The sequence below is a fragment of the Ixodes scapularis genome, unplaced genomic scaffold, assembly GCF_016920785.2.
Source record: "Ixodes scapularis isolate PalLabHiFi unplaced genomic scaffold, ASM1692078v2 PGA_scaffold9__187_contigs__length_104089568, whole genome shotgun sequence".
Lineage (NCBI taxonomy): Eukaryota > Metazoa > Arthropoda > Arachnida > Ixodida > Ixodidae > Ixodes > Ixodes scapularis.
Genome location: NW_024609884.1, coordinates 51,565,984 through 51,581,202, shown reverse-complemented (window position 1 = coordinate 51,581,202; position 15,219 = coordinate 51,565,984). Strand labels below are relative to the sequence as shown.

At 45.2% G+C, this 15,219-nt stretch overlaps 1 protein-coding gene across 4 annotated transcripts in view; it reads left to right on the top strand.

Annotated features, from left to right (window-relative positions):
• Positions 1-10,225, top strand: part of LOC8030467 (heat shock factor protein) — a 28,185-nt gene extending 17,960 nt beyond the window's left edge. The window contains exons 8-12 of one of the 4 annotated variants that reach the window (XM_002401281.5): positions 3,751-4,031; positions 4,133-4,277; positions 8,796-8,834; positions 8,942-8,978; positions 9,089-10,225. In XM_002401281.5, coding sequence (XP_002401325.2) covers positions 3,751-4,031; positions 4,133-4,277; positions 8,796-8,834; positions 8,942-8,978; positions 9,089-9,375 — 789 coding nt within the window. In that variant the 3' untranslated portion in view covers positions 9,376-10,225. Of the gene's footprint in view, positions 1-3,747; positions 4,032-4,132; positions 4,278-8,795; positions 8,835-8,941; positions 8,979-9,088 lie in introns of all 4 variants that reach the window. The other 3 variants (XM_029988193.4, XM_040498854.2, XM_029988192.4) reach the window with 3 other exon arrangements.
• The last annotated feature ends 4,994 nt before the right edge of the window (positions 10,226-15,219 follow it).

Genomic DNA, 15,219 nt, shown 5'->3' with positions numbered 1-15,219 from the left:
TCTTCACTTCAAGTAGCTAAATATACAGAAATTTCCCAAACAAGAGTTAATTTAGTTTTACCTTACCGATTATCTGTACCATGAGCAATAAAAGATATTTCTTAAGCTATAATGTAAGCACCGTTGCGTCACGAAAACCCGCTAGCGCGCATTTTTGGGTCGCCCCTTTTCGGGAACTTTTCCACCGAAGTCACTTACATTCGCTACAACCAGTAGGTGACATCAGCTATCACCCCATAATAAAACACGGAGCATTGCTCATCCAGCCCTTGTCAAACTTGACTAGGTACTTGTAGGTACCTAGTAGGGAAGGGCGGTTAACTTTTAACCGTGGTTAAAGTTAACTGGCTTTGAGCAAACGTGCCCTGGGGGTATGTCTTAGGGCATTATACATCAAGTTCTATAATAATACGCTCCCCTCAGACCTAGGTCTGAGGGTATTTCACAAACCATCAACATGCAAAATCTAACTAACTAATGATCAGGAAAGCTGTAGACATTGTACAATTTAGCTTATTGACAAAGTAGAAAGCTGATGTAAATTTCATTGGCCTAACTCTGGTACTTAAAAAGTTAGTCTCAAAATCCAACTTCTGCTTTAAAGGGGTAGTGAAACGAAATTTTAGCGCCGATCTTGTTGCATAAATATGGGCTAGGGACAGGCACCACCTCGGAAATATAAATATTGCGCTGTAAAACACAGGAGAACTAATTTTAAACATAATTAAACAATTTCAAATTCTCATCTGGTGGATGGGGGGAAGTTCTCGTGACATCACTTGTGCCAAAATAGCAGCGCCGTTCTGCGGCAATACGGCGTGCCGGCAGAATTCGCCTAGGCCTGAACGCGTTTGCAAAGCCTTGGCGGAGAAAGCCAAAGCGTAGTTTGCCACAGTGAGCTCGTTCTCGTTGCGGCTCTTTGCACGACACGACCCGAGCATGCTTCTGGCATGGCCGGTATTAGTTGCTGCGAGTCGCGAGCTGCGAGCCGACGTTAAAAAGGATATGTTTGAACTACGAGGGTGTCAGCAAGAGCCACGCAAATACCTGTTCACACTCGGAGCGGACACGCGCGTTTGATCGAAGTGCTGGATTCGCTCTGTTAGACCGCGTTTCGGTAAGCGTTTCTGGACCGATCTTTTACGATTGCAACTCGATACTGACATGACACTCGGCAAAGAAAGGTTAGACCGACATCGCGTAGCTCCCACGAACTGCTATACACGAACTCATCTCTGTTACGTCACGGCGCGGTGGTGGCGCGTCGGTCGCACTTCCGGTCTGGAGCTGTGGGCAGAAGTCCCCATGCCAGACGTGTATTCCTGCGTTGTTTTGAAAGGAACGAGACAAAAACTTACCTTACCGTCAAAACGCCGCGACTGGGGCCGTACCAAAAGTGTCGAGAAAGGTTTGAAGGTCAGTTTTCACGTGCTCGGTTCGTCCGAGAATATGGATATGTGCCGTGAAAAGGGAAAAGCAAACGCCGTCGGACAACGATTGCTTGGGCGGGAAGCATTTTGGGTTGAATTCACGGATACTTGTGGTCATCAGATTTATTTGTTTTGTTCCAACATGAACGCCAGAAAACCGTCAAGTTGTGCGGACCACCTGCGGACTACGTTCAGTGAGTCTTCAAGTTCAAACGGCCACTTGATCGTTCGAATTGTCGTCTGCTCTTTCAAACGCTTCTGCTTGTCGTCTGCTCTCTTAGACGACGCCGGCCCGTAGACCAAATCTTGGCCCGGTACTTGCGATAAGAAGGAAGTGCACGCCTCAAAATACTTAAATTTGAAGGTTGGTAAGCAGGCTCGATGTAAACAGCAGATACAAGGATATGTTGATCATTGTTATCAGTGACCATCACCGACTTGCTAGGCCTGATTGGCATGGTCCGCTTCTGCTTTAGATTTTCAGTATCGACGTCGACCATCTCAGCTACGGTTCACGCTTTTGCAGCCCGAGCGACGTTGCGACTGAAAATTGCGAGCGAAATCTCATCATGTGAATCAGGCTTTACCGTACGTTCTGCGGCGTCCACGCGGAATGAATCGCCGCATGCCAGATTATTTCACGCGAATTTTTGCGGTGTAACGAGCCTCGTTAATTTCGCTGACGCTGCTCAAGTAGTCAGACATCGTTAGGAGGACGTAGAATCAACAGTTTCAACGCGAAAAAGAGCGCGGGGACTCACACCGGCGCCGACAACATCACATTTCAATGGTTTGTTTATGGGCGACGGCGAGCTTTTTGCCCACACCCCCATCGCGCATGCGCGGCGCCGGTGGCGTCCGCTAGGGGCGCTCCGGGCGCTCCGGTTTGTTTGTAAACATGAGTTGGTGTATAGCTCGACAGTGACGTAGCGTCGAGTCAGAATAAAAATGGCATACTAATAACAGAGTGTACATACCGAGTTGCGAAGGTAATCCGTATGGCGTTTATTTGAGCTCTATATCACACAAAACAAGGAGATAGAATCAATGAAAGTCCCTTTTCGACGACAGCGTTCGTCACCGCTGTCTCGGAAAACAAGGAGATCGAGATGACAAGGGGAAAATATTGACCTCTAAAATTTAGTTCAGGGATCAAACTACTCATCCGGTAAGGGTCCACAAGGGTCGCGCGGGCATATTCCATTCAGCAGGCCAGCCGGTCATGGACAGACGGTCTTGGCCAAGGACCGCCGGAGCAACGGTGCGCCGAGTCGATGTTGCTGCTAGGCCTACTATATTCTGCCGAGCTCGCTCGGTCGGCAGAATCGTGGCCGTTGTAGCTCTTCTCGTGTGTTTGTGGATCCTGCGTTCTTGATCGTCGTGGTCTGTTTTAAATACTCCTTCCTTTTTTCTTGCTGGTTGAAGTCGGGACGCACGAGAAGAGCACGTAGAAAAATAAATGTCCGTTAGTGGCCGATACCAAGTAACCGAGCGACGCTGTCGGCCTTGTTGATTTGATCGTAAAAAGTGCGTAAGACAGCTTCGGAGCTGTCGTAGGATTCTGTCGTAACCTGCGCAAAGGTTACGACAATTTCGTTTCGAGAGTACGGGTTTTCTCTCAGATTTGTCGTACGCACTTTTTCCGTCGTGAGTTCGCTTTGAGAATCCGGCCTCAGAGCTGGTTTTGTCAGTGCTGCCGTGGTTGCCGACTTGCCGTGGTGCAGCGTGCGTGCAGCCCTTGCACATCTCAAACGGCCATGTTGTCACAGGTCGTAAATCGTCGACGCGCCACCAAGTGGCAACGCTCGTAACCACAACATTCACGCCTTAGCCTTTCCTGTCTGGCACAAGTAACGTCACGAATGCGCCCAATATCCCAAGACGCATCGCGCTCTCCGATGGCCGATTTTTGAGCGCGCGCCCAATCGGGCCCATTAGGGTGAAAAATATAGCCATCCGTTCAAAATACAAATGCGCCATTATGATTTATGAATATCATTGATCATATTGAACCTATTTCTGACCATAATAGGTGTATTTCAAGTTTCGCTTCAGTATCCCTTTAAGATGCAGAAGTGCAATTTTGGTACCTTTAAGAGATCTGCACAGGTGCCTGTAGCCTTGCACTATTGCCCACCTTTGTAGTTTGATGTGCATGGCTGGCATTAGGTTGTGCTGCAGCTTGTTGCGAGCCGAAATGATATTGGCATTGGCAAGAAGCCTTTTAATTCCATTCTGTGTAGGGACGACACCACTTGACACTTGCAACATAGAGTTGACTTTTCTTGGATGCTTTCTTGTTCCTCTGGTGCACAAGCAGGATTTTGCACCGTCGGAGCTGGCGAAGCAGCCTGCGGTGCCGGATGTGAAGAGTGCACCTTCGGACCTGCTTGGCGACTGTGTCATGATGGAAGGCATTCCCTCACTCATGGACGAAAGCACCACCAACACCAAAACTGGCCTCATAGAGTCAAACTGGGACAGCCGACTCCAAGAAAGCGCTTCACCATCTGCAGAACTCGGGGTTCCAGGGCCTGCTAAACCGGTTTCCAGTGGGGGCATGCAAGTGGCTCTGCAGGACAAAGCCACGGTGAAACCGAAGTGAGCTTTTTGCTGTTGCTCGAGGCACCAGAGCTTCTCTGGTTTAGTCAATGGCAAACTTGCATGGACACTAGTGCTGAACAGAGGCATCTGCATTGCAGGGCTTTTGCGGAGCACTTGGAGACAATTGACACCGAGCTGGACTGGCTCCAGGACCAGTTGCTCAGCGGTGGCCTGAACCTGGACACATCCACGCTGCTGGGGGTATGTCCCGACTGGACAATGGTTCTTTCGGGAAACAACAAGGTAGATGGGAGTGGGATGGTGGCCCTTACCTCTGCCATGCCCACGCTCGGGTGTTGGCATGTGTGGGGGCTGCTCTTTCTCGCTTTCTATCCTCTGCATTCGCTGCTTGTCTCTTTTTTCCAAAGGACAGCCGGCACTACAAAGTGCAGTCGGCAGCAAAGGATTGTGCAGCGCAGGAGCACCAGCTGAAATGACTGGTTGCACCTTCTGACCATGTGCGGCCGCTCTCATGAGTAGCGCTTCAAGAATGTGCTTCCTTTCATGATCGCTGTCATGTCTTTTTTACAGTCCAACCTCGTTATAACGAAGTAGCATCGGGCGCGCAAATTCGTTCGTTATATCCAATATTCGTTATAAAAGTACTCAGAAAAATTTGTACAAACACAACGGCAATTGGGCCCGTGCAAAAAGTGCTCGAACATGCATAATGCTTAGATATAAAAACGGACTGTAGGGGAATTCGAATGCCGGTTCTCGTGCCGGTTCTTAAAGCGCTGAAGCCAACCGCTACTTGCCCTGAAGTCATGATGCCCCAAGAGGCACGCTAAACTGACGGCTTTCGTTTGCAGAAGAGCACCAGACACCGGCAAGTTTCGCGCTCTCACGTCCTTGAACCAGGAGAACAAAGCCTCTTCCACATCGGGGTAATGAGAAGGCCTGTCACGCTTTCTGTCGCCTTTCAGAGTGCTGTTGGCGTAGGTCTCTTCAATCTTCTTCCTCGAACTTAAGAGAGTAGACAATGTGCTGGGTGGGATCTTGAAGTCCTCCGCAACATCTTTCTTCTTGCGGCCGCTGTCAACTGCTCTTAAAATTTTAACTTTCGTCTCGAGAGACAGAGCTTTGCGCTTCAACGTCGCCATTTTCTGCTCCCAGATTGACTGACTGCCGTCGCTGTCGCTTTGGCACTCTAAATTTTAGTGTTTGATGACGCTTATAGGTGGGCCATCTTTTAGGGTTTATGCACCCGCTTCATAGATGGCGCCAGTCACCTCCCAAAGTGCTCGTTCGAGCGTTGGCAACGTTCGGTATCTTGAAAATCGGCACTGAATTTAGGTACATTGCCTTTTTACATGGTAATTTATAGATTTTATTTCTTTTTGTTTTGGTATTGCACATATTTCGAGCCGTGCGCGGCCGAAAATAATTTCGCTGTAACCGATACCGCGTAGGATTCCGTGGTTTCGGTTTCGTTTTAAAGGTCGAACTTCCATTGAAATAAAGCATAACCAACCAAAATTTATATTTACTTCGCTATATCCGATAATTCGGTATATCAGTGTTTGTAATAACGAGGTTGGTCTGTACTTGCTCCCGTCTGATGCTCACGAGATGACCGGCGCAAGGTGCTGCTTTGTCAGCTGTCATGCCAAACGTCTGCCTCAGCCACCATAATGGATGGGTGACGGAGTTTGCTTGATACAGATAGCATTTTGCTGCACCTTGCGCCAGTCCCTGCTACCTCAATTGCATTGAATGGCAGCGAGCGAAAAAAACATGACTGTGAACATGAAAGAAAGCACATGTGCAAAGCATTAGTCTTGAGAGCGGCAACGCGCTGTCACGAAGTGCAGCCACTCTTTTCGGCTGGCACTCCCGTGCCCAGCAAACTTTTGCTGCCGATTGTACATAAAAATCACTGTTTGTTCTTGTGCTTGTTGTATCTAAGTTTTTTGTACTATTATTATCATTATTGTTATTTTTATGGCGATTGCAGTAATGTTGCAAACGGAAAAGCCTACTCCCCTCACAATGGTATGGTTTTGATGCTAGCTTGTAGTGATGGGCCGAACTTTTCTAAAGATTCGGCAGAGATACATTCTTGCCAGACTTAAAAGTTGATTATGTGTTTTTCGAGTGAAAAGAGTTTTTAGGCGTTTCTTTAAATGCATTTTAACACAGTCGTTACTAAATAAGGTGATATTCTACAAAATAAATGTATCGGTGTCATTTTTGTGTGTTTACTAGCAATTTTACAGTGACTTTTTGCAGAAGTGGTGTGACAACGAGGTTGGTTGGTAGCGGGGTAGTGGGCGCAGTTGTGATACGCGAGTTTCGGTTTTGAGGCCTCATCAGCGCAACCCTGCAAATGTGTATACATTGCTGAGATAAAGCCTGTAACACTGTTCTTATTTCTCTGCGAGTCACCGTTTGTGCGCAAAAATGAATGCAACGGCTGCTGAGCCTTCACCAGAAGAGAAACTAATGTTAATGTAAAATGATTTTTTTTTCTTTTTTTGGGTGGGGTTTGAGTTGTTTAAGCTTTGCTTGGAAGTGTGGGTATCGCATTTGTCACATCTCGTTTTTAACTTCTAAAATTCCGGTTTCTGATGTTGGGACAGACGCGGACGTTTAGGAGTTAGGAATGTCGGATGTGCAACGTTGAGCGTGATAGTTCTGTGTTTAGTTTTATGAGGACATGAAAACCGCTAAATAATGCTGATTAAAAAGCAAGAATATTTTGTTTTGGCACAAACTACTTGCGTGCCGAGCACAGGATTGCTATAATGGGGACGAGTGCTCTGAGGTACTTGTCAATGTTGCAACTACATCGTGCATCACTGGTAATATAAAATGAAAATCACGTTATCTAGAACGTACCGCATCATTTGTAACTTGCGCAGTAGACTGTGTCAATTCCTGGTCGATCTTCTGTTCTTGAGGCAGAAAATATTGAAGAAACCCAACAAAGGCTGTCAAGCACACGCTCTTAGACATAACCACCGGTAGCACTACACTACGATTGGGACCGCACAGCATCCATTTGCAATCCAAGGTGCTGTCGCATTCTTGCGCCTGCGCAGGTGTTTGCCGAATCTTTGCGAACGTTTCTTTCAAAAGTTCTGCATGTGCCAAACTTTGCCGAATCTGAAGTTTGGCAGATTCAGTCCATCACTACTAGCTTGTTCTAGTTTTGTCATAGTTTGAGTGACAACCAGTTACAGTAGGTTCGAGATAATTCAAAGTCTGATACTTCATACTTCTGGTTAATTCAAACAAGTTTCAAAATTTTGTTTTTTTTCATATATTTTTAATGTATTTATAAGCCTCCTATTTCGAACGGCGTTTTCGTGCAATCCATACTTTTTGTTCTCGCGGCCCCGTTGAGCATGCATCTTGCCGAGCACCGGTGCACTTCAGAGAAGCATCACCAGCGGAGCTTGATTTCACGGGTGTTGCTTCTCGGCAGTGCACTGGTGCTCGGTAAGAAGCGCTCCCAATGAGGCTGATAGTCCACAATGGACAACTTGTTTGCTGGATGAACAAAGTTAATCTTGTTGTGAGGTATGCTGTGCTGTCTAAACAATCCAGAAGAGGCAACATTTTTTGGGGGACAAATTAACTTCTCATACATTTCGACAATGTTTCATGCGTGGCATACCTGCTTATGATTAGTAGGTCTGTGCAGAGGAGTCAAATATTTGCTTTGTATGTGTAGCCATCCATATAACAAATCATAATTTTGTCTTGCATCAGATTTAGATGAATGTTTGATCATTTAAACTAGTTGTGTGAAGCAAGGATAGTGGTGCGAAAAAGCGGATGATAATCAAATCATCCTCATTTTCCCTCCACTAGACCTGTGGTTGTTGCATGCTTGGTCATTTTAGTGCACCCCAGCGCCTCTCACGTGTCTCAAGTATCTAAAATATCTCAAATTGACTGCTTCGGTGGTTTCATATGATGCTCAGCAACTTCCTAATTCTAATGTGTTTATTTTCTCTAATTAAAAGCTATTTAACAAATTTCAATTAATTATCCAACGTAATGTGAGGAATAATCCCCTATATTATGTCCCCCTAGCCATATATAACTCGCCTGCACAAGTCACGTCAATGTACCTTTTCCAGATTTCTTAAAATTAATCGGTGAGAATTAAAATGATACACCCTGTATACCCTTGCAGCCCATAATTGAATTATCGGATAAATTTATGTTTGAATATAGCAAGTGGGGCTAGTGTCTGCCTGCTCTCAGCAGTTGTGTTATGGTCTGAGAAAACAACAAAAGTAGCTTCACAATATAGCAATTAACCCTAAATGGTTTTGATATAGCTGATATTCAGAATTGGTCAAATTCCGTAAAAGCAATCTTCTAGATTCTACCAGCTTGCTGCATCTCATGCAAGCATGTGGAAAGGAAGTAATTACAAACATGCCTTCTGGCATGTTTGTGCAGTTGCAATTTGCAATGCTACCCATGACGCTGGTATCACGGGTGGTGTCCTGGAGGTGATGTGCATACTGAAGGTCACTGTTCTGAAATACAAATGTAACTGAAATACAAATAAGTAAACTATTTTCTGACACTTTTTTTTTTTTCACATATTGTATTCCTGAGTTATATAATGACCAAGGAATGGTTGTGAATTATTTGTGATTAACAGCGCATACTTTGGAGGCTTTCCCCAGCAGACAAAGATGGCAGCACACACAAGGCGATTTTTGCAAAGATCTATAGTGAGCAACATATATCTGATTCTTGTAATACCACTAACATCCATTGCTTCCTTGGTTGCAGCTCTTTGCTCCCGAAGATAACCTGTCAAGCTGCTTGGGGGTATGCACCAGCACCCTTTATCTTTTTTTTGTAACTCTTCTGAACTTGTGAGAAATGCCTTTTCTTGCACGGTGTGCAGGTTGATGAACCGTGATCTTGTGTTTCAGGACCTTGCAACCGAAGGCAGAACATCTGACACAGTAGGTGAGTTGACTTAGATTTCAATTGGAAACCCAAAAAGTACTGGTGAGCTCTGCCCTAGTTTTGAAGGTCTTGTTGGTAGTGCTAATTACTGAGGGCCATTTCGTTTGCAGGCAATGAAATGGTTCAGTACACGCCGAGCCTATTGGATCTGGGTCTCGATGACGATCCCTCCTTCCACCAGAGCAATGAATTTCTGCTGTCTGACGAAGAGCTCAGTGCCCGGCCTGCCGAAGACTCTGCTGGTAGCAGTTCCAGCATTGGTGGCACTCTTAACCCAACCTCTGACAACCAGGGCAACCCCCTTTCGTCTGTAGACTCCAAGACCTATCCCTTCCCTCGAACCCCCTTCAAGAAGTCAGCGCCTGGCAAGAAGCGTCGAGTTGCCAGCAAGAAGTGAGGACTGCAAGCATTTGAGAGAAGCTTCACTTATGAAGCTTGTGTTGTGAGATGGACAGCAACAGTGAAAGACACTAAATTTTTTTTTCTTCTTTTTAAACAGCAGAGGCATTCAATGTGTTGAGCATAGAAGTTGGCTTGATCCTTGCATGGACAAGTGCAGGCGTCATAGTGCTAACCTTCAGCGTGGAGTTCAACTTGTTTCACACATGGTGTCCAGTTTCTGGGGACGGGCGGGCCCGAACGATGGTCGAAAACGATTCGGAAACTTAACCGAACAAAGCACCTGGAAACTTGACTAGGTCCATATTTATTAACTAAGAGAAGTGCAAGGAGATGCTAGGTGCCGATACTTTATATTAGCAACTGCAATGCGAGTTAGCAGCTTTTTGGGGTAAGCCTACATTGTTTGAGAGCTTGTAGCTGAATTTCCCAATGAAAGCACAGCAAGGCCAAAGCATTAACAATGGCCACTAAGTGTGGCCAAGCATTTGCAAGCTTAACCAAGACCCATATTTACTTTTATGGTAGTTGATGCAAAGTGTAAGCATCCGGTTTAGCACAGGAAACCCAATATAATAGTTTTCGTTAGTTTGCACTGTTTGTGTGACTGGATTGGCTAATAACATTGTAAGCATGCCTGACCAGCAAACATGGTTAGTTGGAAATGGTTGAAAGTAAGGCTGCTCTTCTGGATATAAAAGGTGGGGTCTTGCTCTTTTGTTCTTCCCAGGTAAGCCATTCTGCACCTGTGCATCATACAGCTGTATGTGTCGACTTGCCCACTGATGTAACCCGTGTGCTTGTCGTAGTGAAATGTGATGGTTAACATTAAAAGTTTGGAAGCTTTATCTGAGGTTTAACCTTTTTCAGTGACATGTGAATTCTCTGAACTTATGACATTGCCCCTTTGGAGGCATGAATTGCTCCTACTAAGCAATTCTCCTATTGCATGGTTCCTAAGTTCATATACTATTTCCAATTTTCTTTCTTTTGTCTACCTGTTCATGAAAAGTGGCTTTGTACACCTGTCCACTCATAGGGCTTCAGCTCCTACACTATTTATTGGAGCACATAATTGCTCCTGTTTCCAATTTGTTAGGTGACTTGAGAGAGGGATCTATTTAAGTTGTATAGTCTTGGTGAGGTGTATTGACCAGTTGTTTACTGTATTTTCCAGACTAGTCTGCAGACTATACATGTTTAAAAGTTGTTATTCTATGCTGTGTGGAATACACAATAGCCTGGTTTTCAAAATGGCTTGTTTTCAATGAGGATGATGATGGTAATTAGGATCTTGCCTGTGCAATTGTTGAGGTCATGCCAGGCATTAGCCAGAAAAGCTGAGACTGGTGTGTTTCCCAACACAAGTAGTCGAGCAGTTTAGTGACCAAAGAACTAGAGAAGTCTACGAAACGAAAGTGATTTCATTTAAAGGGCAAGCTTTCACAAGTTCGGCATGGATAGCCTTGTCGGCGAAAGGGCTAGAATTTTTTAATGTGTCCCTGAAATACCTTCTTTTGCGTGTAAATATTGTCCCCGAATTGCCTTCATCTTTATATTAAATTTTGAATATAGCCTGTAATTTGTTAATCAGTATATTCATGAGATAATTCTTATTGAACAACGTGCTCGGAGAATATTGTAGTTCTACGTTTCTATGATCACTGAAATTTAAAATTCCCTCAACATCTCTTTCTCAACATATTTCATTAAACGTCAGTAGTGATGCCTGTCAAAGCAGAGTGCGTGCAATACAAAGGCAGCCAGCATAAAGTGTGTGTGGCTCCCATGTGGTGGCACTAAGCAGCGCCAGTGTCTGCGGTGAAGACAACCTTTCACTTTGCAGGGAGCATACACACCAAGGAGGGTTTTGGTGGAATGGGTTATCATGCCAGTAAAGTGAGCCCTTGGCAGCCGCTTGCGTTAATCTTGCGAACTGTGGCTGGTTTACGAGGCATCCGAGATTATCGCTCTCTACAGATCAGTTGTACAAAGAAGCCATGGGCAGCAAAATGGTTTCGGACGGATTAAAACTCGAGTGAAAAATAGCATAAACCTAGACGTGTTATGTTAACTTTTAAATTGAGAGGCTTGATAATGATAACTATTTAAAAAAAATTAGAAATCTATTGACGGCACATTTGTAGAACACAAGATAAAGCAAATGTAACGCAATCAAACCCAATGGCCAAGGTATTGATCTCACCAGTGTGTGTCATCTGGTTATATACCATGGAGAAGAATGTCTGCAACAATTATCCTAGCTGCAAATGTGTATGTACAATGAAGCGTACATTGATCGTCTCACTGCTTCAACTTTTGAATGCGAGAAAGAGGCTTCCGCTTCTTGTACGCTTCATTTTTTTTGTTTCACTGAAAGCATAGTTTACTAGAAGGGACCTGAAGAACTTTGTGCAAATGAAATTAACAAATTCACGGCAACGAGCCTCGTTGGTTGGGCAGACTAGCAGAGGAGGGTTGTAGACTGTTGGCTCTGCGAACCTGGACAAGTGTCTCAAGGGGTTGCCGGTTCCTCACGTTGCATGATAGCACATCTGCCGTAACATTCTGACAATGTCGAGCAGATTAATTAGTTTGTCTGAGGGATACAGGAGTCCTCCTTGATCCAGATGCTTTGTAAGAGCCTGCAAATGGCTATTGGTCTTCGGTTTCGTCATATTACATGAGCACGAGAGGCATGCCAAGTGTTTGTTTATGATGCGGGTGGTGTAGCCTTCAATGTGCCATTGCAGATAACTCGAGGCTGCAGGCAGTGAAGTAGTCTGATGGCATCCCGTTATATTATTGACTTGCTTGTAGCCAGCTTGCTCGTTGGTCTGGGTTTGATGGTATTTGATGGTGTGTCACTCTTTCATCCTCAGCTGGCTTGCTTGTGCTTGAGGCACAAAGTGGTACGCAGTAAGAGATGCCTGAAACCAAACCTCAAAACCAAACCATTTTCTGTCTGCATGGAATAATGATTCCTTGTATATCTTAAATAATCTGGACTGTGATCTTTCGTCTTTGGCAAGCCTGACCTGTGAACCATCTCAAAGTGGCAGATAGGCTAGGTGTCAATGTTGTTTAGTATGGGTAAAAATAATAAAGTACCACTTCAAATAGGTCTAGAAAACTTGTACTTTACTTGTACATCCTCTGAGTATGTACTTGTAGTTGCAGCATATGTGAATGACTCGCGCACAAATTGGGATCAGTCGCTTGACGAAGCAGCCTTTGCCATTAACACCTCTCAACAGGAAACTCCATTTCAACTTATTTATGGGAGAACAGCTGAAGTATTTTTAATATGAAAGCATTAACTGTCCCATGGAGCGAGCTGACGTCATCAGTTTGAAGCTCAAAAATGGTACCTAGTTTCCGCGATTTCGCCATTGGTTCCATTGGCTGACGCGCGTCGACAGGGCTCCCATTGGCCGCTGCGCTCGTCAGTTTCCATGACCGCTTGCCCCATAGCACTGCGTGTCCAGCGCGCCGTTAACACTGAGCATCCAAGGTCAGCGTGCCGGGGGAGGATGCGCGCTGACCGACGACAAAAAGTAAGCAGCAGACGAAAAAAAGAGCGGACAAGCGGCTTGCATGCTTTCGCATTCACAACTCATAAGTGCCTAGGTGTACCTCGAGCTTTTTCTGGTACTTTCCGGGGAAAGGACAACTCACGACTTCAAAGTGCATTCCACAAATTTGGTCTTGTTAATTTTGTGTCACAAAATGATGCTTTGTCAACTCTGAAGAAAAACTGGGAGGGATATTCTGCTCTCACCAGAAGCGCAAGCAGACGACGCATCACTGTTCTAGGGGTGGCTTTCCGTAGCTTTTCAAACTCGCTGCTATTCGCTCGGATATTGCAAGCGAGGAGGTTAAAAATATTAGGAGAGGACAATTGAAGGGAAACTGAAGCGGTTTTTGTATTTGAGAAAAAACACCTAAAGGGCAACTCTGGTCAATATTTTTTTTAAAATTGGGATTACAAATGTTTTCAGATAAAGCGGTGCCCCTGAATTGAAAGGCGTGTGTTTGTATGTGTGTGAATGTGTGTTTTATTGTGTGTAGTTTTATAAATATTGCGACTCAAAGTTTGGTTTCGGCCGTCTACGACAAAACCAAAACTATCTGCTAGAGGTATGGCAACACCGATCACCAGCCGTACGGCCGCGACATGACGGCACCGATGGTACCAGTGGACGTACCGCGGTACAGCTATGGTGCCTGGAGTGCGTCCTATTCCATTCATACGTAAAGAGTGGTCCCAAAGTGGCAACAAATGACGTCACAGAAGCCAGAGTGTCGTGCTTTTGCCTGTCGCAATCCTGGCGGTCGGTCATAGAAATGCTGGTGAAAAGCACAAGCGAACGCGAGTGTCGCTGTCGTCACGGTGTCCCAACTTCCAACTGCTCTAGCTTCCGTGGACTCGCAATGGAGAGCGACCTGCAGCAGAACAGGCGTCTGGCTACATCCACCACAGGTGCTGGGGCACCACCAGGGTCTCGACCGGCGACAGCATGACACTTCTATCACGTTATCAAGTGGAAATCGAGGGACCACTTTTTTGGACGTGGTAAGCACACCAGTTGGAGACGTGTTCCAGGCACCATAGTACAGCCAATAGTGGTGCAAAACTATCGATAGTCGCCAGAAATTTGACTATCAATAGTAAAAACACTATCGATAGTCGACTATCGAAAAACTATATAGTACTATCGATAGTCGACTATTGAAAAGCTATGGATAGTACTATCGATAGTCGACTATCGGAAAATTATCGTTAATCGGCTATGGGAAAACTATCGGTAGTCTACTATTGTAAACTGTCAACGATTTGCTGTTTGTAGACCTTTGCAGAAATCGCCTCCTGCGCGCTGCCATCTTTGTCTGCTGGGCTGTGGAACGCCTCCCAAGCATGCGCTGTTGATCTGCTGTGCTGTATATGGGACGCTGCGCATGCGTCCACAGCTCAGTGACTCAGCCTATTTGCCCGCTCGCTTCGTTCGAGACTGCCGCTGGAAAGGTCTATAGTTTTGCGAAACTAGTAGTTTGCGTCGATCCCTTGTCTCCTTTTCTCGCTTTATTTTTTCAAATGGGACATAACTAGCCCAAGCACTTACCATAGTGGTGCAAAACTATCGATAGTATCAATAGTCGCCAGAAATTTGACTATCAATAGTAAAAAAACGATCGATAGTACTATTGATAGTCGACTATCGAAAAATTGTCCATAATCGACTATCGATAGTTCTGCGGCACTATTGATAGTCAATTTATCGATAGTTTTGCATCACTAACAGCCGATCAGCTGCAGCCAACAGTTGTTCTTCCACTTTAGCAGAGCGAACGCTGGAGAGGAGGTAGGTCGCCTCTTCTCCACGTTCACTTGCGCCCTCCAACAGGTGTTGCTCGAGGTCACTTTTACTTCGTTTCTCTTTTAGTGGCCGTTGAGGGTGCTGGGAGGAGGGATTCGGTAAAGCTCCTTTAGGATTCGCTAGGCAACTTAGGATTAGGCACTTCCCGGAGAAATGGCGGAATTTGTGTGCAGGAGCAGCGGCGCTAACAGGCATAGTGAAACTTATATAGGAGGCTCTGGTATAGCGCTTGTCCTTGTTCTTGATGCTTCAGTGTTTATTATGTAAAGTCATTACTGCTGGTAAATCAGTAATTGGGTTCTTCCAGGAACCACAGTCACAATGTCTTCGAAAGGAAGGCAAGCATTTATCGGCAAATTTTTCATTTTAACATTCAGTTTGAATTATAAAATCACCAAGATCTGAAAAGACGGCAAATCTACGTTCATATTGTTTTAGCCTTCAGGGAGTGCTTTTTGTAGGGG